At 47.3% G+C, this 19,836-nt stretch overlaps 2 protein-coding genes across 2 annotated transcripts; both read left to right on the top strand.

Moving 5' to 3' along the window:
• Nucleotides 1-594: 594 nt before the first annotated feature.
• CCL22 (C-C motif chemokine ligand 22) lies at nucleotides 595-9,087 on the top strand. Its single transcript, XM_009672439.2, has 3 exons — nucleotides 595-967; nucleotides 4,014-4,134; nucleotides 5,044-9,087. The coding sequence occupies exons 1-3, from the start codon at nucleotides 901-903 to the stop codon at nucleotides 6,236-6,238; spliced, it is 1,383 nt and encodes a 460-aa protein (XP_009670734.1). The 5' UTR covers nucleotides 595-900; the 3' UTR covers nucleotides 6,239-9,087.
• An 8,682-nt stretch (nucleotides 9,088-17,769) lies between these two features.
• LOC104142474 (C-C motif chemokine 3) lies at nucleotides 17,770-19,261 on the top strand. The gene is made up of 3 exons (XM_009672438.2): nucleotides 17,770-17,929; nucleotides 18,402-18,513; nucleotides 18,929-19,261. Exons 1-3 carry the CDS (start codon nucleotides 17,863-17,865, stop codon nucleotides 19,032-19,034), a joined length of 285 nt encoding a protein of 94 aa, XP_009670733.2. The 5' UTR covers nucleotides 17,770-17,862; the 3' UTR covers nucleotides 19,035-19,261.
• Nucleotides 19,262-19,836: the final 575 nt, after the last annotated feature.

Raw genomic sequence — 19,836 nt, 5'->3', positions numbered from 1 at the left:
TAGCAGTTGCAGAGACTGCTCACAGAGAGCTGGGATGGTCACAGCTCCCTGCCAGCACAGGGCAGCATGGCTGCAGGCTTAGAGTATGCTGGCCAGAAGAGGATCTCTGGAAGGCTCTTCTGCTGGTTGGTAAGCACAGCAGGGCCAGCAGCCCATCCACGTGAGTGTGACCAAGTCAGCATAGGTAGCTGAGATGTCCCTGGAGAGCTAGCCCTACAGCCATATCTCTGAGTCTCCTGGCTCACATTTTCTTTCAGCTCTGGTGGTGCTCTCATCTCCTAACAGGCATGGCAGGCATGGTGCGAGTTCACCAGCCTAGCAGGACTGATGGACTTGTGATGCTGATGAGCAAATGCTCTCTGATGCTTCTGCTCTTAGACAGCTGCCAAAAAGGAAGGGAAGAGCTGCTTTTATGTCTAGGGTAAATCAGATGCTTAATGAATGTCTGGGAGCTGTGGGTTAGAATTAGGGGAAAGCTTTATAAGTCTAAGGAAAGTGAAGCTTTAGCACAGGTTGTCTGGGTGAGAGACACCTTACAGAGACAGGAGGATGGAGTAGCTGACTTCTGAAGTTCCCTTCTAGACTTCTTTATCAATGAGCTTTATCAACGTGCTTTGCATGTGCTATGAAAAGCTTATGTAACTTTACTGGGAAATTCCAGGAGCTATCTATTTCCTCAGTACAAGCAATATTCCCTCCCTGTCCCAACTTTTCCCTCCGCCTTCTGTCGTCACTGTGAGATACATGCGGAAGAGCTAAAAAAGAGTTGAAACTCCTGTCGGGACTTTATATTCTTGGAATGAGCTGCAGCAGCTGTATTGCTCCAAAGGATACAATAAGCCATCAAGAGCAAAAATACTGCCTTCTCTGTGTACCCTTCCTACTGCAAATCACAGAAATATGAAGACTGTTTCTCTGCAAGTCGTGTTTGTGCTGAAGGTCTTGTGCCTAGGGACTGTGACTGAAGGTGAGGCACAACTCCACTTACAAACCTCTGGGCTTCCTAGGAGAGCAGTGATGTTTATGCAAGGGGTTGGTGAAGTGGAAGTCATGAGAAAGTCTGGTGCTGAGTCAGATTAAAGGCAGTAAGAGACCGTGTCCCTTCATTGTCTGTGGGAAATCTTTTGGCAGGAACAGGCAGGACATTTTGGGAAGTGGAGGGGGGAGGCTACAACAATGTTTCTTGAAGCAAAGTAGTCTGTGCAACCCCTGTGATGGCTTGTTACCTGTTTGCATTGAGGGTAGGTGGGGAGATTGTTGGATAGACTTTCTAATGGTCAGTATTAGAAAAGAAACATAACACAAAGTCCTTTCCCGTTTCCCCCGCCCCAGGACAAGGCAAGGGGGGCAGACCACAGCCTGTCAAAGGACGAATGTCCATCCACACAGGCATGTAGACCTCAGGATGCATCCCTGCTGCTGCAGGATGTAGGTGTGTGGTGTATTGCCTGCAGCTGTGGTCTCCCACTAAAGCCTCTCATAGGTGTGAGATGCTCTCCCAGTCTCTGGATAAAGATCCTTGCATGCTCTGGGGTGGTGTGCTGAGTGGAAGCTGGAGAAGAGGACAGGAGGTGGGTGCATTTTTCCCTGGGCTGATCTCATAGATCAGTAATTGCTGCAAGAGCAGCAATTAAGCAGGGCTGAATGCTAAGCTAGCAGCAGGCTTCTAGGCAGTGCAGACAAAACTAGACTTTGCCTCAGAAAAGAGGATGCCACTGCTGCCACCAGATGGGAGGAATGAGGACTGCAAGAAGGATAGCTGGGGATGGAGGTTCCTCTCCTCACAGCTCCTTCACGGTACCTGTGCATCCCTTCCTCCTCCACAGTGTAGCTGAGCAGATTCTCCAGGGCTTGCATGAGTAAAGCAGGTAAAGGGGACTCTGGTTTATCCTTCCCTGGCAACGTGCTACGTGCTTCAGCACTGCTGAGCTCTGGAGTCAAGTAGGCTCTGCAGAAACAGAGCTATTACCTGAGGATGTGGTGGCTCTCCCTGCCCAAGGTCTCTTGAGGAACCATCCTGAAAAGCAGATATTGAAGGCTCCCAGTGTGCCCACTGAGAAGTGTGGGGGGGTCATGGGTGGGAAAACTCCTAGACCCTGGCTTTCCCTGGGATCCCCTTGGCAAAGGTTTAGATACAGCTTGGAGGTGTGGGGCTGCATGCTCTGGGACGACAGAGGATGCCAGGGCTGGCGCTGTACTCCCTGTGACTGTGTGTGCTCCTTGAACTCAGGGGACTTTCTCGTAGCTGTGGCTCTGCAACTCTGCCCTCTCCTTGGAAGATGCTTTCCAAGCCCCTCCACTCTGGGGAAAAACCATCATCAGTTCAGCTAATTTCAAACCATTTCTTTGTGAACACAACAACTGGAAAATCAGTTATTGATTATTAGCCTTTCTTTGGACTGAGATTTCTCAAAGGAAAGATATTTGAGGAACAGCTCAGTAGTTGGACCTCTCCTAGATAACAGGAGTCACAAGAGAAGCATTTGGGATATATTCCCTGCATGCCCAGCCAAAGACAGCCATTGCTCTAAGCAATAAAATATGGGGCAAATAAAATGTCCCCTCTTTTAGCTCAGGGCCTTAGTTGCATAGTTTTAAATATCCTGAATTTCTTTCTTCATGCTTAAAGTTAAATCTGACCCCAGCCTTCTTTCCCTTGATCAGAGCGGAAAAGCCTGTGGGACTCTGGCTTTTCTCTGTGGGTGGTGGTTGTAGGACATTTCCTGAGAAATCCTGCCTTGTTGCAAGGTTTTAGGATGCTGACAACAGTCTACCCTCTCCCTGTGCCATAGAGACGGGGTAGATTGTCTTCTCTGCTTTCCAATGAAGGGCTCAAGGATGTTAAATCGTGCTGAGATGTATTTGGGGCATGGTGGTTCTGTAGACTTGCAGCACTAAATATCTATGCCTTGGACTAGAGTATTACAGTAGTAACACTTTCCTCTGAGCAGCCCGTGTGCTCCCTGCCACGCAGCTCCCTGCCTGTCAATGAGGAAGGATCTGGCCCTCTTATTGCAGGGCGTCATTTGTTGAACAGTGTTCCTGGAAGTGGAAGACACCAGCAGTATGTCCCGTAGCTAATGAGAGTTATTTGGGAAGCTGGTCATCCCTGAGTGCTTGAGGAGTAGATGTTCTTGACCCAAACATGCCACAGAAAACACTACTGGCTAAACAAAGGGTTTTGTTTTAGCATTACAGAGATGTAGAGATTGAAATGTTCTTCTGTAGAAGGGCCACAGGAGGGTTTGATAGGGATTTCTTTGCAACCACAGATCTCCTCAGTAAATGGATCAAAAGACACTGGCCAGATGCCTCAAGCTCTGTGGATGTTCCTAGAGTGACACTCATTCTTATACCCAATGGCTGGATCATTCCCAACTGAACTTCACCAAATTCATCTGGGAATCTGAGACAGTGTTTTGTAGAGACTGCATGATTTAAACCAGCCTTCCACTCTCAAGGAAGACCTACAAGGGGAAGAAATATAGCTGATGGAGACAAAAGATAGGACAAGCATTCTACCCTCTGATCTGCTCAGTCTGCATAGCCAGTTATTAACAGCTGTAGCAGGCCTTTTGGGGATGAAGAAATTTGTCTTCTGGGAATTGTGTTGAGACTAGTCCTCCTGTCCCACAGCTAAGCTGTGGGGAGGGATAGTATTTATACAGGAACTACTGATCCAAAGGTGAAAGGTCTTGCAGGTTCCCAAGCAGTGCCTGCATATCCTATAAGGCAAATTGCAACATATCCCAAGAACCCAACAGTTTTCATAGTGTTTTTTAGGGTTTTTCTGACCTGTTTTTTAGGGGTATCATCTGACCTGTTTGGATGATTCCAACACTCATGGCCTTGATAGGATTTGTTTTCATAAAGACAGCTCATTTTAGCAGCAATTGGAAACTTCTGTGGTAAGCTTTGAACTCCTAAACAGAGAACGGGGAAAAAGAATCAGTGCCAATTTTATTGTATGTAATGATGAACCAATGTTTAATATCTTGAAATTTTTATTTCAGGGCAACCTAAAGCATCTCTGAAGTGTTCAAAGGAGTGTGGCCGTTTTACACCCAGCATACCTGAGAAATGGATAAAAAGCTATCACAGGACTGAACCGCAATGCACCAAACAGGGCATCATGTAAGTACCATCTTACTGTCGAGTCCCTTTGTAATACTCACTCCATAACTGATTAAGTGGAAACCCTCTCAGCCAATGCCCTTGTTTGGAAGTAAGGAGCATTCTGGAAACAGAGCAAACACTGGTATTTATTTGGAGGATGCTTTTTTTCTTTTTTTTTCCCCGCTATTTAAAAACCTATAGCCTCCAAGTGAGCTCAGGGCCCAAAATACACTGATTTCTGTCCACGCACACAGTGAGACAGTCACTGTCCTGAGTGATAAATATATGAGGAAAAGAAATGATGAAAGTACATACCAGTGGAATGGAGAAATGTAAGCATACAGAGGGTAAGAGTTCACACATTACTGTGAAAGTAGATATTTTCTGTGGAAACAGATTCAGACCCAGTTGCACTAATGGACAAAAAAAAGCTACCTTTTTTGCCTCAGAATAATTGTCATTTTTGAGAGTGAGGCACCATAAAGACCATGTTATTTCAGCTCAGGAGGTTGCTCCAAAGCAAGCCTGCTGGACTGACCGCGGAAAGTCTTTCTCACAGTAAAATGAAAGGGTTTTGTTTTAATGTGTTCTTACCCCTGTGCTACTGGTGCTTGCCAAGCTTCTTGTTTTGTAGTGCTGAAAGCAAACACTCCTTCTGAACATTTGAATAATGCTTTTGAAAGAAAAAGCCTGCTTGGAGGACGCTGTTCACCTATGAGTCATGGTCAACTGCTGATGATTAAATTAGATCATTGAGGCACTTGCCCTTCCTGCCATTATTTATCATCCAACTCAGATGGTGTTACTATGGTAGATGCTTGAGAGTCAGCATTTCTCAGCATCTCTAGATGCTTTCTGTGTCACACTGATAGTCTGAGACAGTGTTTTCTGTATCTGGTAAGTATTCCCTTTTTATTTTCACTTCAGATTTATTACTCAGAAGTCCTTGGAGATTTGTGCGGATCCAGGAGAAGACTGGGTAAAGAAGGTCATATGGAAATTGGACCAGAAAAGGGCCTTAGCAGCATCCCCACTTCCACGTGCTGCCACTTCAGCAGCAGTGCCGGAAAATCCTGGCATTTTTCACAAACATAGTGGTCTTACAGTAACAGCTCCATCTCAAGCAACTGCTCCAACTAGTACTTTTCAAGGGGCTGGCATGACAATTTTGGAGGGTATAAATGCTCCTATTGTCAGGACAGAGGTGTCCAGCAAGCCCATACCAGCCATGCAGTACATCACACACTTCTCTACAGTATTGTCCCCTGTGATACAGGAAATTGCTGCCCGCTCTGAAGTGAGTTCAGAAGCAAACAGAGATTCCACAAAAGCTGCTGCACATTCAACAACTTATGCAGCAGGCACGGTCCCCAACCAGTCTATCCCATATTCCATGGCTCTTGTGCATGGCTTTGAGAACTCTGTAGGATCTATAGAAGAATCTGTAGGATATACTGCAAATGCTACAGCTGATGTTCCAGACATGACTTCTCCTAACTTGAATTCAGGCCCCATGGCCATTACTAAAGCATCAGACCATTCTGTAGGTTCCACAGATGAATCCCTACACCCTGCAAGTGCAAGAGCGAACACATCAGACATTGCTTCTAGGAGTTTTAATTCAGATCTTCCCTCCGTCCTAGGCAGTACTGAGATTACCACAACCCCAACAACAACACCTTTTCCACCTGTTCCATCAGATGCTACTTCAGTTTCTACTTTAAACCCCACAACTGTCATAGATGAAAGTCATTCTGTCCACAGCAACAAAGTTTTTGGTTCCTGGACAGATGCTTTTGATACTAGAACACCTGAACATTCATCACCTTTAGGAAAGCAAGACCTTCTAGATACATCAGCTTTTACCAGTCAAACATTCTCAGGCCAAGCCAGAGCACAGTTGACTCCAAATGATCCACCTTTTCCTAGCTTCTTGTCAAGATCCCAAATGCACTTTATCATCCCAGTTTCTATGGTAGGTGGTGTGATTGCTTGCAGTGCTGCTGCTATATGGCTATATAAAAAATTGGGAATCAAAAAAGAAGCAATGTCAATGGTACAGGGCTTGCTCTACCAGCAGGAGGGATGTCAATCCAATGTCTGTCCAATGGAAATAATCTGAATGCTTTATGGCATGGATGTTTTTGGCATAGGTTTTCCTTTGTGTTGCTGCAGGAAAGCTAAATTTACACTTACAAAACAAGCCAGGGAATACAAATACCAAAGAAAATGTGGGGTTTTTTTGCAGAGCAGAATGTCCAAAAATATATCTAAGTTGTCATTAACCAATGCCAGTATTTTGACTGTGTTTCATCATGGCCCAGCTGAGAAACCACCCACTCACCCACACTACTGGACTCAGGCAATCTTAAACCAAAACACACTTTTTTTTTCACTTACAAACTCTCGGCTGTTTTGTTCTTTGCACTTTGGATCACTGCTCTGTCAGGCCAAGACTAATGTTGACAGTCAGTGGGGTGCTGGCTCTCCTGGCCTGACTAAATATCCCATTAACTCTTGCTGGAGCCCTGAGAGATACTACCTAACTTTTCAGACAAAGGTGACTAAAACTGAATCTAATTTGCCTACAAATATAAGGAACTGAAGATCAATGCTAGAGGTTTCACTCTTACAGATGCTGACAACCCACAGTCTATCTCCTCCTCAAAATCAGGCCACTATTCTCTCAAACAGCTAGAGGCAGCTGCATTTGTAGATTTAGCCTGAGACCTGATTCTTGGCAAATCTGGCTAACTGCCATAGAAGTCTTCTTCCAGCAGAGGTACCTTGTGTCCAGTTGTGTCCAACACCAGGGCAGGATAATGCCGACGCGCTGAATAACACTATGTGGGAGAGAAACTGTTGCAAATCAGAAAAACGTGTGGAGAAATCATCAGAGGGACCCAATAACTTTGCTATTCCTGTGATAATGTTGGAGGGTTTTTTGCTGTTTAGCAAGCACAAAAGCCAGGAAATACATTTTTGGAGTAGCTAAATGTAGTTCTGGATTTAGGAATTACTCCACCGCAGCAGACCTATCTTCCTTCCAGTTCCATATTCTGTCTCTGGAAATAAGCACTTTTGCTGATCCAGAAGAAGGTATAAAAAGCCTATTCATGGTTCTATGCTTTGGTGTCATTTTAGCTTTTTTATATAGCCTTGATCACTAAGCTATTAAGGCATTGTAACAGTAACAGAGAGGTTTTTAAACCCAAGTTTTTTTCTAATTTTTACACATCTAGACACTGCTGTATGTAAGCCTTATCTTTTATCTGTGGTCGGTTCCTGAAGGCTTCTATTTAACATTTAGTCCTGCTTACGACACTATGAATTTGCACGAGCATTTAAAGATCTTCAGAATATGATGTATTTATGTGTATCAGGGGTCTAATCCTGCAGTGATTAACCTCAGTGGATCATGTCCCAGAGTATAAATATGCATGTAGAACAAAAAACCCCCACATATAATAAGCAAGATGCTCAAAGCAAAGATGATGAAACAGCTGTAAAACACAGCTAGAGAAAGATTGGCCCATTAGATCTGTCAGATATCACCTTCAGGGCATCCATCCAGTCCTCAGGGTGGAAACGATTGACTGCAATGGTATTTGTTTTCTGATATTATTCAACCTCTTATCCCTGTAGTTCTTTGTTAACTTGGAAGAGGGAACTAGAGATTTGTCTGGGGTTTCACAGGTAGAAGAGGTACAGAAAGCAATCAGATTAATTATAATCAGGAATCTTGGGTGAAATTCACCCTTGTGTGGAAGCCTCCCCATGCAGCCCCAGTCCTGCAGCACTAAATGGGGTTGATTTACACAAAGGACTGCAGTAGCTGTCAGTGCTGCCTCCCTATCCACCCCACTCATGCACGCAGAAGTCTCACCAGCTGGGGTTTGTGGCCTTGCAGTTTGTGGAACAGTATACTATAGCATTATTTTTATATAAAATATGAGAAATGTTATTTTTGTAGTGAAGTTTTGTAGTGATGCAAATGCATGCAATGTCATGTTCTTGTGAACAGAGTGTCATAGAGTCTAGAACTAGACTATGCTACATTGAAAAACACTGTGCCTTATTGATTTTTTTACTAGTCTTGGATGGTTTGAGTATGTCCACAAGAGCAGAGTTGCTCTCAAGGTTTTCCTTGGGACATGGGTAGGCAGGACACAACTCTCTGCCTTAGGGAGCTGTCACTGTGTGCTGTTATTCTTGCTCACTTTTCAAGCTGTGGGACACAGTGGGTACAGGTCACAGTCACAGTGGTACAGGTGAAACTAGTCTCTCCAGATACTGTAGCAAATGGAGTGGACAGTCATTTTCCTGTGGTTTTCTTCTCTCCAAACCAGCTGTGAGCAAAGGCCTCGGCACAAAGCTATGCTGGGGAGATAAAGGTGTACTGCTGCAGCCCTGACCACTTTGAGTCCCACCATGGCATTTGAAAGGACGCTGCTGCCCAGGGGGAGCACAAAAGCCATGTCCCCTCCTAATGCTCAGGTCTCCCTACCCTGCTGCTGGCTGCAGCCATGCTCGTCACAGCTCAGGACCTCCAGGAACACTTGGGAGGGCAGCCAGGGTTTCCCTGTGGGACCTCTCTAGCTTCTGCCTCAGAGAGGGGTTTGAGCAGCTGCTGGGGGCATGAAATGGCTTTTTCTTTTAAACTGGGGCAGTTTCTTCCCTATCCATCACAGCCAGGGCAGTGAGAGGACCACTGTTTCTCCTTGCTTTATGCTGTGGGATCGACAGTTGGAAAGGCACAAGATGAATGTAGCTGTTTACTGCTTGTGGGTGACAGGCTCAAAAACATGGAGCCTGTAAATATTACAGGTTCACAGGATTTAAGCTGTAATTTGTTCTAGAGGGCAGTGAATGTTATAAACTCCAATATATCTATGTATTTGGTGTGTATGAGCGTGATATATATTTTCTGTATCTCTTTTTGGACTAAAAGGTAATAAAAGTTCTTATATTAAAAACTGCTGTCTTCAGAGGATTCAGACTAAGGCTGGATAACTAAGTCTGGTGCCTACAGAGGTATGGAGAAGAGTGCATGTGATTAAGTGATGTGGGGGAAACTTTTGGCACTACTGAGAGATGGTAAAGCCAGCAGCGCTGATGTGGCTGGGCTATTGCTCCATCTCTTTAATGTTTATGGGCTTTAGGCTTGCCAAGAATCTTTTCTCACAGAGAGTAGCATTTCCAGTCCTGCTAAGGCAAGCCCACAACTGGACAGCATTCCATGGGAAAAGGTTTTGCTCCAACCCAGTTCTATAAGGGATAAAAAAACCAAGGGCTGAGGCAGGACTTTTTTTACCTCCAGTCAGGCCCTGGGCTACTCTTACAAGCTCATCTCTAATGCTGGGAAGGAGAAGTGGGAAAGGCAATGCAGGACAAGCAAGTCAGTCCATGAGCTGGGCCAGCTGCCAGTGTTGTTGGCGGACATGCCCTTGCTAGGATTAAGGCTTTCTGTCTTTCTGTCTGGATGTGTGTAGAAGTGAGGCACTCACAAACACTGCAGGACTGAAGCCTTAGCAGCTATGGGCTTTGGCTCCAGCTCCTCTCATGCTGACATGCTTCTGGGCAAATCCAGGCTCAAGCTGAGGAGTCACCTGAAGTTAAAAATAAAAAGGGGGGTCAGTGATGTATGTCTCTCCTCCGGCTCAGGAGTCCTTGCTCCAGCCATGCCCCAGAACTGCGTAGGTTGCCTGCTCAGCTGCTCTGCTCTGCATACATGCCATGCTCCTGGCACAGCCCAGGGGAGGTTACATGAGGAGATGGCAAAGTCAAAAAAACCTTCCTGAGAATAAATCACCAGGCCAGAAAGGCCATTTTGAGAAGAGGCTTCATAGAAAGAGAAGCGCATTTTTTCTCCTCTCTGTGCTGTCAGGGAAGAGAGTGTGTAAGGGAGGGGGAGGCTTTATAAACAAGCCAGCCCATAACCCCAGTGATGATAAATCGCTTCCAGTATGAGAAGCCAGTATAAGCACCTGGCCCTGGGCCAGGGCATTTGGGGACTGGCTCCAAAGCACCAGGGGAGCATTTGAATACTCAGGTCCTGTCAGACAGCTGGTGGCATGCACACACCTGCACAGTGCTTCACCCTGCCAGCTTTCCTGCTGCTCCCTCCTTTCTCTCATCTGACTGTGCAAAGAAATACCTTATGCAAAGGATGGACAAGTTTGCAGCTTTGAGGTCTGTGGGCTGCCTCAGGTATAGCAGACTAAAGAGTTTGGCCCAGAAGATAACTAATGCCAAATCTGTCATGCTCAAGCGGAACAAAGCTTGCCTCCTGCAGCTAGCATGCAAAACAAGCGCTTCTGCCTTGAGGTTTCTCCTCCAACCTAGAGGAGCCAGTGGGACCTAAGCTGAGAGGGTATTCCTGCCACATGGGCATGTCGCGCCCATTCTGGTCTCTTACTGACCAACATACTTGTTCTCCATCTGCACACCAGTGCGAACCATCTGTGCCACTTCATTAGCTGGCTGTTTTGATTGCCCTTAGAAGAACAAGAAGTCACTGGGACTGCACACAGGCTCACTTCCATGCCTTCACTACCCCACAGCAGCCGTCAGACAGGGCTGTGTCAGGTCTTGAGGGCACTAATTAGCCTTAATTGCCCTGACAAACCTCACCTGTGGGTAAACTCTCCCAACCCTGCAGTGGCCCTGCAACCTCATTTAAACTCAGGCCTGTGCCTTCAGTCTTTGTTTGAGTTGTGTTGTAGGTGTATCTGTCTCATGTTCTAACTGTGGCCTGTCTCCAGAATAGACCTTGGACATATGCTATAGGTAACTGGTCTCCTTGATGGACTTTTTGGTGTTATAGCCCTGTCTCTGCCCCCAGCTTCTGCAGCTACTGAGTAGATGACCTTCCTCCCCAGTGTGGGCCCTGGACCTGGTTCTTCATTTTGCTGTGTTTGGGACTGTCAAGGGATCCTTTTACCAGTGCTTAGCTCTGCTCACTGTGTTCAGAACCTGTGGGACCTCCCCCTGTCACTGAGTGCCCTGCTTATGCAGGGGTGACTCTCAGCTCCTGGCTCGTCTAGCTCTTGCTGCTCCCTCTACCCTGAACCTTTGCTGTTGTCTTCTCTAAGCCTTGACTTCTCTCCAGGGTAATGTGTGAGGGACACCATTATTCCTGGGAGCAGAACCTCCTGCAGCTCTCCATGCTCCTGGGTTTGAGACTTAGGTTGGGATTTATAGGATCTTTCAGCCAGGTCCGTCCCTGTTCTGTATGTGTTTTTTCTTATGAAATATTGTATAAGCAGGTACATGTTTAGGCTAGCCTATGATCAAACTAACTTACCACTGCTTTCCTAATATTGGCTTAGCAGAATGTAGGGTGTTCCTACACCATGCTCCCTTCAGCTCATCTCTGGCTAAGGCTTTTGAGGCACGTAGTGGGTTACCAAAAGGTCTTTCATCTTCTCTCCATACTTTGCTCTCTGCTTGGGTTCCCTTTCTGTGTTTGCTGGGAGCTGTTAGCCTGGGTGCTGAATGCTTGTGTTGAGTTATGTCTCGTAGCACTACCCAGCAGCTACAACCACAGGAGCCAGTTTCCCTTTTTTCTGAAGTCCATGAGTATTTTTTAATGCACTGATGCCCTCAATTAGGGGTTTGTTCTGACCTTACAAGAAGATGCTGAAGGCATGGCAGAAAAGGCCCCTGCCAATACATGGTAAGGAAGTGCAGCTTTTTTGCCTCTCCTATATCACAACTGCAGTTTTGTTGTGTGGCTGTGGTTCTTCCCAGGCAGGTCTCCTTTGCTTCTTATTTTCCTCATCCTCGCTTTTATGAAGAATGTGTCCCTACTCCCTCCACTGCAAGGACGATTTTTGTAGCTAAGTCTCCACTAGATAAATACAGATGTTCTCGAAACTCACCATGGTCAGACGTTCTTGGTGACAGCCTTCAGGTCTTGGGTAAGAGGACAAAGGGTCATTTCTGAAGGACCTTTGAGTTCTGCCAAATATGCTACAAGGCCATAAAGCAAATCTTTCTCCAGAATTAAGAAGTGAGAGGAGTCTTCCGAGTAAGGAAGTGATGTCAATTTACCAGCTTAGAACATATTCAGCAAAATACTTTTTTTTATTACAATATCTAGGGACCTTAATGTAATGTACTTTTCTCATTCTTTCTATTGATAATTATTTTTTTCCTTTAGGCTAAAAATTCAGCATGCTTCAAGAGATAATGAAAAACTAAGGAATAAGTAAGTTTATAACTTGCTCTACTGCCTTCTTGGAGTTATTGGAACTGATTTTATTCAGAATTAAATCATTAAAAGCTTCCCAGTTCTAGCTGTAATTGTTTCCATAGTCCATCCCTGACTTTATTCTACTGTCAAAGCTTTGATCTCAGCTTTGCTCTAAAAGCTGACCTATAACAGGTCTCCACTGCTCTGTCTAATACATTCTCAAGCTCTAGATAGACTGAGAAAGATCAGGGTCCTCACCAAGCACTGTTCCCCCTCAGACTTCTACCTTACACAAAAGCCTCCCCCATACAGATTCTCCCTTGGGAGCAGTAACACTTTGCCAATCTCCACATGGCACCCTAGATCCATCTTTCACATAACCTCAATGCAGTTGATCAGCCCCACTGGGGAAAACTGGAAAAAAGAAGTCTGCTGCAGTGCAAGTCTCAGCTATATTTTAGTCTGCCATCTGCAGATCTGGAAGATCTGTACTGAAAAAAGGTTTATCAGCCCTACTTCTCTAAGCAGGGTCTTCCTGCATTAGCCTGTGAGGGTCACTGCTCACATAGAGAGGTTTCTATGTATTGGTAAAGCTGGAAAGAGTTGGCGTGACCCACAAGTGGGAAGTCAGAAGCAAGACAAGAGTGTCTTATCCTTTCTCCTCTGCTAGTTCATCTTCAGGTCCCTGATTCCTTGCTATGTGTCTTAGTATATTCTATATGGATATAAGAAGCATAAAAATCCCTTCCTGAGTTCTCTGTCACTCTCCCCCATCTATGTACCATAATTTGAGATAACTGGCACCACACTTTCCCCCCAGCAAAGGCTACTTGCAGTTTCTAGTCCAGGTGCATCTGCCCCTTGCTATCTGCTTGGCCTTTGTTGCTGCAATTCCCTGCCTGGCCTCAATGAGTTTCTGTATTTTGGGGTACAGGGAAGAGCTGCTTAATTCCCAGGGCTGATGGGCAAGCTAGTCTAGTGAGCTGGTACTGAAAACCTCCTAGGAAAGGGCTCCTGGATGCTTCCTTCCTGCAGCCCTGCCTTTGTGTCTCCTGACTCCGGACACAACTTATTGCAGAGGGATCGCCAGTTTCCAGTATTTGATGGTCCCCAGTGTCCTGTTGGAGGAAGCAGACTTTGGACAAGACTCTGCATCTTCCTCTTCTGACAGTGTGTTTCCAGCCTGCAGGAGCTGGATATGTGCACCCTAAGTCCTAGCATGAGCTCTGGCTCCGGCAAGGAATAAGAGCATCGTGTCTGTTTTGTGAACACATCCTGAGCCAGTCAGAGCTTTGAAAGAGAACAGAGGGGACCACAGAGTGAGCACTCTAAAGCTATGTGGAGGGGTTTTATGCTCAGAAAACTTTCTTTTTTTTTAGAAGGAAAAAAACTAGAACGTTTCATATTATAAGTGGACAAAACTCAAAGTGACTATGTAGCATGGAAGAGAATGGAAAAAGGTTTATTTTGAACAGTCCCACTGCTTCCTTGGAGGTTTCAGACACTCAGTGATGTCCAGGTAGAATAGCGCAGCTGCCTCTCTCCTGCCTCTGCAGCCAGGTTGCTTTGGCAGTGCAGATCCTGTGCTTTCCCAAGTGATGTGACAACTGTACGGCTGTTCCCTGCTATATTTTCCCAGTAGAGTTGGTAGTGCTCAGTTACCATTGAGACTCAGTTTCCAAGCATATGGCTTGTTCTGCCCGGCTCTTCCTTCTCCATACTGGCACAGGTACTGGCGAACATTGCACCCGAGATGTCCCCAAGCTGCCTTCCTCCTCCTTTTGCAGAATCAAGATGATGATGTTTTTTCATGTAAACAAGGAAACTCTTCAGTGCTAATTCAAATGAAAACGGAACCTCAGCCAGGACTGGGGCTTTCCAGCATCCTCAGTTAATGACTACACATTAGCCTTTCCCTTCCTCAAAATAAAACAAGAGGCCTTCAGGGAGCCGTGCATTGTTTAGCTGCAGTAGGGATGTCTTGAAAACGTGCTAAAGGGGAAGAAGAGCCTGAGCCAGATCTGCCAAAAAAACAAACACAATCTACAGGCATGGGATTGCACTAGCATTTTATCTATTTCTCAAAATCCTCTCTGTCCCTTGAACCTGGCTGCTGAGTGCCCCTGTATTCATAGTACTCTCTTCCACAGCTCCTGTGCCCTTGCTTTGCTGGGTCACTGGGCTCTGCTCTGCCCCATGTTCCCAGGTAGTACTCCTGCAGAAAACTATTAGCTGGGAGACTTGGTGGGTTCAGCTGCTGGCACCACATAGATTCCATAGTCCTGCTGCCCCACCTGAGCATTAAAAACAGCTCCCCCCTTCCCCCCCATAGCAATTGCCCCTGACTGCAGCCCTGGGTGGCAAGGAGGCATGCGATGAGCTTCCAGCAAGGTCAGGCCTGGGTGATCCCCAAATGTTTCCCAGATGAGCCTTCTGCATTGCTCAGGGTTTGGCCCTCAGACATGTGTTTTTACCCCCAGACGTGGTCAGGTCAAGCTGTGCACTCCCCTAGGCTATGGGTGCAAGTGTCCTGGCTTCAGGGGAACTTGCCTTCCCCTGACTTTGAGGCACAGTCTTTGTCTCTGCCATGGGGCTGATAGCAGCATGGTGCCTGCACTCAGCTGCTCCAGTCCTGTGCAAATTACAGGCAAGACAAAAATGTGGCCAGAGGCAGAGGTATCAGAAAATATGATATGGCCTATGTCCCCAGCTTGGTATATTCAGTTTGGCTGTAGCTCACTGTGTTGTGATCTCCAAAAGGTTGCCTCGGGGCTTTGCTCTCTCTGTGGGTTGGGCAACTGCTCCAGCTCTAGAAACCATGGCCCAGATTTGGGGGAGAGGCATACGAGGCTGCAAGGAGGGGCTGTGCAGCACTGCAGAAATGGGGAGATGGCTGAGAAGGGAAGGGAGCACACAAAAAGGCTCCAGGAGGAAGGAAAGATGCTTTTGGGAATTGGTAGGAGGGCACAAGGAATTTATTGCAGCCTATGGAGACACTGAATTACTGGGTTGAACCCCAACCATGAGGAAAGGTGTTGCGGCCTTGAGGTGTTGCGGGACTTGTTTAGAAATGCTTTGTTAGTCTATCCTACCTAGTATTTCTAGGGTTGCTGGCTTTTAAAGGGTTCACAGTATTCATTTATTTTCTGATAAAATGTTGCTTTGCCTCCTCCTACCCTTTTGGTGAATATGTACAGTTTGTTAACGAGGAAAGGAGCAGACAGAGTCACCCCAAAGCTGTGGCCAGCAGGGGATCCCTGCTAAGGGACTAAGTACCTTTGCCTGGCATCTTATCTCTCTGACTGGCTACTGCAAAGGATCATCATCCACGATGATCCCATTAATGGCACAGGCAATGTGTGGTGCCCCTAGCTGTGGCTAGGTTTAGATCCCAGAGGATGGTGACTGGTGAAGAGGATGCACATCCTTACACTGATGACTGCATTTCCCAGGTACTTGCTTTGGGGGACATAAGGATGAGCATGCCCTGCTCTGCGTTACCTGGCCGCAGCAGGACAGGACTTCCTCCAGTCTGCCTTTTTCGGCCTGGGACACACAAATGTAACTGTAAAGGTGCTGTATTTGGCATGTTCATCCATTTGGTCCTGATGACTCAGGAGGTGCCTCTTTCTGTGAGCTTTCTTTGGGATGGAACTGCTGGAAGGAGCACATGCGCAGGGTAAATGCTGACTGCTGGAGAGGCTGCTCCCATGTTACACCACTTCTGCAAGTCTGTAGGAAAGCTCCCAGGCAGGGCAGGCGGTCCTGACCTCTGCTTGCGGTTACTTGGTAGAAGCTGTGCTCCAGAGCCCACCTCACCTCCCCTGCTCAGCCTGTGACCACTCTCCCTGCAGAATGCGGTGCTCTCCTTACAAGGAGAAGGAAGAAGCGGTGGATTTGTCCTTCCTTAAACAGTGCATCACTTCCCAGTGAGCTAAATGGGAAGCATCTGGGGAACACACTGCTTTAGATATCCTGCTGAATCTCATTGAAGTTCTTTGAGAGGCAGTTTGCAGGGGCAATAGTAAAAAAGATTTGCTTTCAGAATCTTGCTTCACGAGTGGCAGTGGAAAAAGGAGCAATGCAGCCCCAGAGCGAGTCCTCCTCCCCCAGCTACCACACCATACTCTGCCCTTCTGGCTGTGTCATGCTTGGCATAATCTTATTCCTGTGCAAACAGCCCCTAAGAGAAGTGAGCTCTTGTGATTTACAGCAGCTGTGGTGCAGGCACCCACTCCCAGGGGCTCAGTGGCCCCGCACTGGGTGCAATGTCCCTATGCCCAGGAATATAACCTCCTGCTCAAATCCAGCACCAAAGGAGAGAAGGATGGCTGAGGAGGTAAAAATATTGAGAAGAGCTCATAGTGAACCCTTAGTTGTCTGTGCAGGGTGGAGAAGGGAGTAAAGGGTCAGGGCTCCCAGTGGATGAGCGAGCACCATAACACCCCGAGGATCTGCACAGGGACTCTACTTCTCCATGCAGTCACTTATGGTCTGAAAAAAAGAGGCAATGGTGAAGGGATGAGCTTCAGGATAGGGGATGTGAGTGACTAGCAAAAGCCTGCAGAAGGCTCTGGCGGGACTGTGACTAGGTGAGAAAGTGAAAGTCAAGCACAGTGGCAAGAAGCAATCCCCAGGTTAACACAGAGAAGCTGACCCTGAGCTGCAACTCCCTTCTACAGGTCCCCAGGGATCCTGGGAGACTACAAGGCTGCACAGAGAAAGAAGATGAGAGAAAAACACCCCAAACCTTAAACACAAACTTTTCCTTCCGCTTACTTCAGCCTGAGTTCAGCCTCCTGCTCTGTCCTGAAATCAAGCTCAACCATCCTCCTCTGCAAGGGAGCAACTCAGCTGCTCCTTTCTCATTTCACTCCACAGTTCCAAATTATAAACAGGGATTTTTTATGGCTAACCTGTTTTCCTCTTTATAGGAACAATCCAGAATGTGATGTAATTTCTGCCAGGATTTGACATCCTCCAGCTTTCCAGACACAAAGGGTTGGAGGAGGAAGAGGTTACCATGTTTTTGCTCCACTGGGATTTCACAAGTGAACCAATTGAGCCAGTCATTCACTCTCTCCAGCATATTTATTTTTGCTTGCAGGCTGAACAGCTTGTGCTGAGAGCATGGCATTCCCTGTTTTATCAGGCATTCCCTGTTTTATCACTCACTGCACATCCATTCTCTGTGGTTTTGGCAGCCCTTGAATTCATGCTTCCTTGCAGGAGGAGGATTTCACTTCCCCTATGAACTCTGCAGCTTCCCACTGACTGGTCACAATTTGCAGAGAAAGCAGAAGTGGCTGAAGACTGTTTGTCCTGTCTTTCTAGGGATTATCTCTGTCCATAGCCCTGAAGATCCCACATGTGACACGGAAACCCCCTCAGCTTTCACTTGAATTTGGTAGAAATTCTCTGGAAAGCAGCTAATCTGCGGAAGAAGTAGAGGGGATAAATTGCAGGGCCTCCCTGCCTGAGCTGACGTTCGAGCTCCTCAGGAGAGGCAGATCACCACCGTGCTGAGGAAGACTCCTTACACAGCCACCATGCTCAGCATGAGGATAGTCCTGGTGCTCATGCTGCTCCTCACCCTCTCCCCGCACTGCACAGCAGGTAAGGTGTTTTGCCTGCTGCTGGCAGGCTGCTCTCGCTGGCTCCTACTATGGACTGGGGCCATGAGCACTGCAGGGCTGCTGCTGGGTTTGTCCCATCAAGGAGGTCAGGCAAGACACCCGAGTGGAGAGTGGGGATGGTGCCACTGGGCAGGAGGAGCAACTCCAGAGGTCTCCTGGTAGGCACTGGGCTGAATGTCCTTGGAGGGCAAGGAAGGAGGGAGACAGTGTCCTGGACCAGATGGCCTCGGCAAAGCTGGCTCCAGGGCCGGCAGGCACTGGGGGCAACTTGCTGCCTCTTTGGACATTGGGGTTCCTCCTCTTGCCCCAGAGAGGAGATCCCATGGGGCTCTTTAAAGTAGAGGCTGCAAAATCTGAAGGACTGTGTTTCAGCCATGCTATGGGGGAAGGTCTTAAAGATTACTTTGAAAAGCAGTGTTCATGCACTCTCTCTCTCTCTCTCTCTCTTTCAGCCCCTTACACACCTACAGAATGCTGCTTCAGATATATAAAACATACTCTCCGATCTGCTAATCTGAAGGATTGCTATGAGACCCCCAAGGAGTGTTTCTTTCCAGCAGTTGTGTAAGTCCTGATAATTTCCCTACCACTGTGTTGTCTCCTGGGACACCACGGGGGCTTTCGCACATCCCATCTAGTGACAGGGACATAGTGACACCTGAGGGACCAGGATGCAACTGTGTGGCCTCCTCTGGAGTGACCGCAGCTGGGTAGCTGTCCTGTAGCATGAGCAGAGGAGGATGTTACTGTCCAGCTGCTTCTACAGGACCAGGGAAGGTCTGACCCAAGTCTGCTGTGGCTCCCAAAGGGATGGAGGCCTTGGGCCATGGGTTGAGCTGCTCATGAAGACACCAAATACCCAGAGCACCTTGCAGACCCAAAGGCAAGGGAAAGGGAGTGCAAGGAAGGGAAGGCAGAGGGCTCATGAGTGGGATTGTAGCTGCTATTTCTCATTCAGTTTTCCTCTTAATCTTGGCAGGTTTGAGACTAAGAATGGGAACAAGCTCTGTGCAGACCCGAACCTGCCCTGGGTGGTGAAAGCAGCTGAGAAACTTCAAAAACAGAAGAGTGCTTGTGCTCCGTGATCTACAGCAGACACCGCAGTTTAGGCTACCCATCTTTCTGGTGGAAAGATTTGTATACTCAACCTCCTGGAAAGGGACTGCAGCAAGTCCTTGATGCTGAGGGACGGCACTGGCCTACCAGAGACCTGTCCCACGCCAGCCAGCCAGGTATCAGCTCCTAGGGTGCCCATGCTCTGCCAGAACACACCCATGGAGTGCAGCAATGAAATAAAGGTTTATTTCACACAGCACTGAGGTAGGCGTTCCTTTCTTCTCCTAGCCCCAATGGCCACACTGCCAAGCAGGGGCACAGAGACAGCTGTGCTGGAGGCTGAGGGGCAGGTGGGACAGGGGCTATTCCCACAGCCCCCCAAAGTCTTTGCAGGGTCTTACTGCAACAGCGATCAAGCCATGGCTGGGGCGGGAAATGGGATGGCAGGACAGTGGCTCCCTCAGCTCCTCACAGGTACTCCCAAGCAGCTGAATGCAGGGAGCCCTTCCTGGTTAAGAGCCTCATTGAGCCTCTTAGGACTTTCAGATAAGTCCCATGCACTAATTAGATTTATTAAGAACTACTACCACTTCTGATGGGACTGCGGTCAGGATTAATTAGCTAAAAAAAAACAAGGGGTGAATGTTTGTCTCATGCAAACTGTAAAAGGGAGATCAGAGTTTGGCCTGTCAGGTTATTTGGGGGCGGGGAGGAGGGTAGACTGGAAAAAAACATTAGCTTAATTATCCCTGATGAAGATACCCTCAGATGTAGCCCCTGGCTTTCACCCCATCTCTAAGAGGTAAGAGTGATCCTAGTGGCTTGTTCAGC

Source organism: Struthio camelus, chromosome 10 (assembly GCF_040807025.1).
Source record: "Struthio camelus isolate bStrCam1 chromosome 10, bStrCam1.hap1, whole genome shotgun sequence".
Lineage (NCBI taxonomy): Eukaryota > Metazoa > Chordata > Aves > Struthioniformes > Struthionidae > Struthio > Struthio camelus.
Note: the sequence above shows the minus strand (reverse complement) of the source record. Positions and strands in the feature narration are given on the sequence as shown.

Coding starts and splice junctions, on each gene's coding strand:
- CCL22 (XM_009672439.2), top strand. CDS start 901: ATGAAGACTGTTTCTCTGCAAGTCGTGTTTGTGCTGAAGGTCTTGTGC. Junction 968..4,013: donor CCTAGGGACTGTGACTGAAG/GTGAGGCACAAC, acceptor TTTTTATTTCAG/GGCAACCTAAAGCATCTCTG. Junction 4,135..5,043: donor TGCACCAAACAGGGCATCAT/GTAAGTACCATC, acceptor TTTTCACTTCAG/ATTTATTACTCAGAAGTCCT.
- LOC104142474 (XM_009672438.2), top strand. CDS start 17,863: ATGCTCAGCATGAGGATAGTCCTGGTGCTCATGCTGCTCCTCACCCTC. Junction 17,930..18,401: donor CTCCCCGCACTGCACAGCAG/GTAAGGTGTTTT, acceptor TCTCTCTTTCAG/CCCCTTACACACCTACAGAA. Junction 18,514..18,928: donor TGTTTCTTTCCAGCAGTTGT/GTAAGTCCTGAT, acceptor TAATCTTGGCAG/GTTTGAGACTAAGAATGGGA.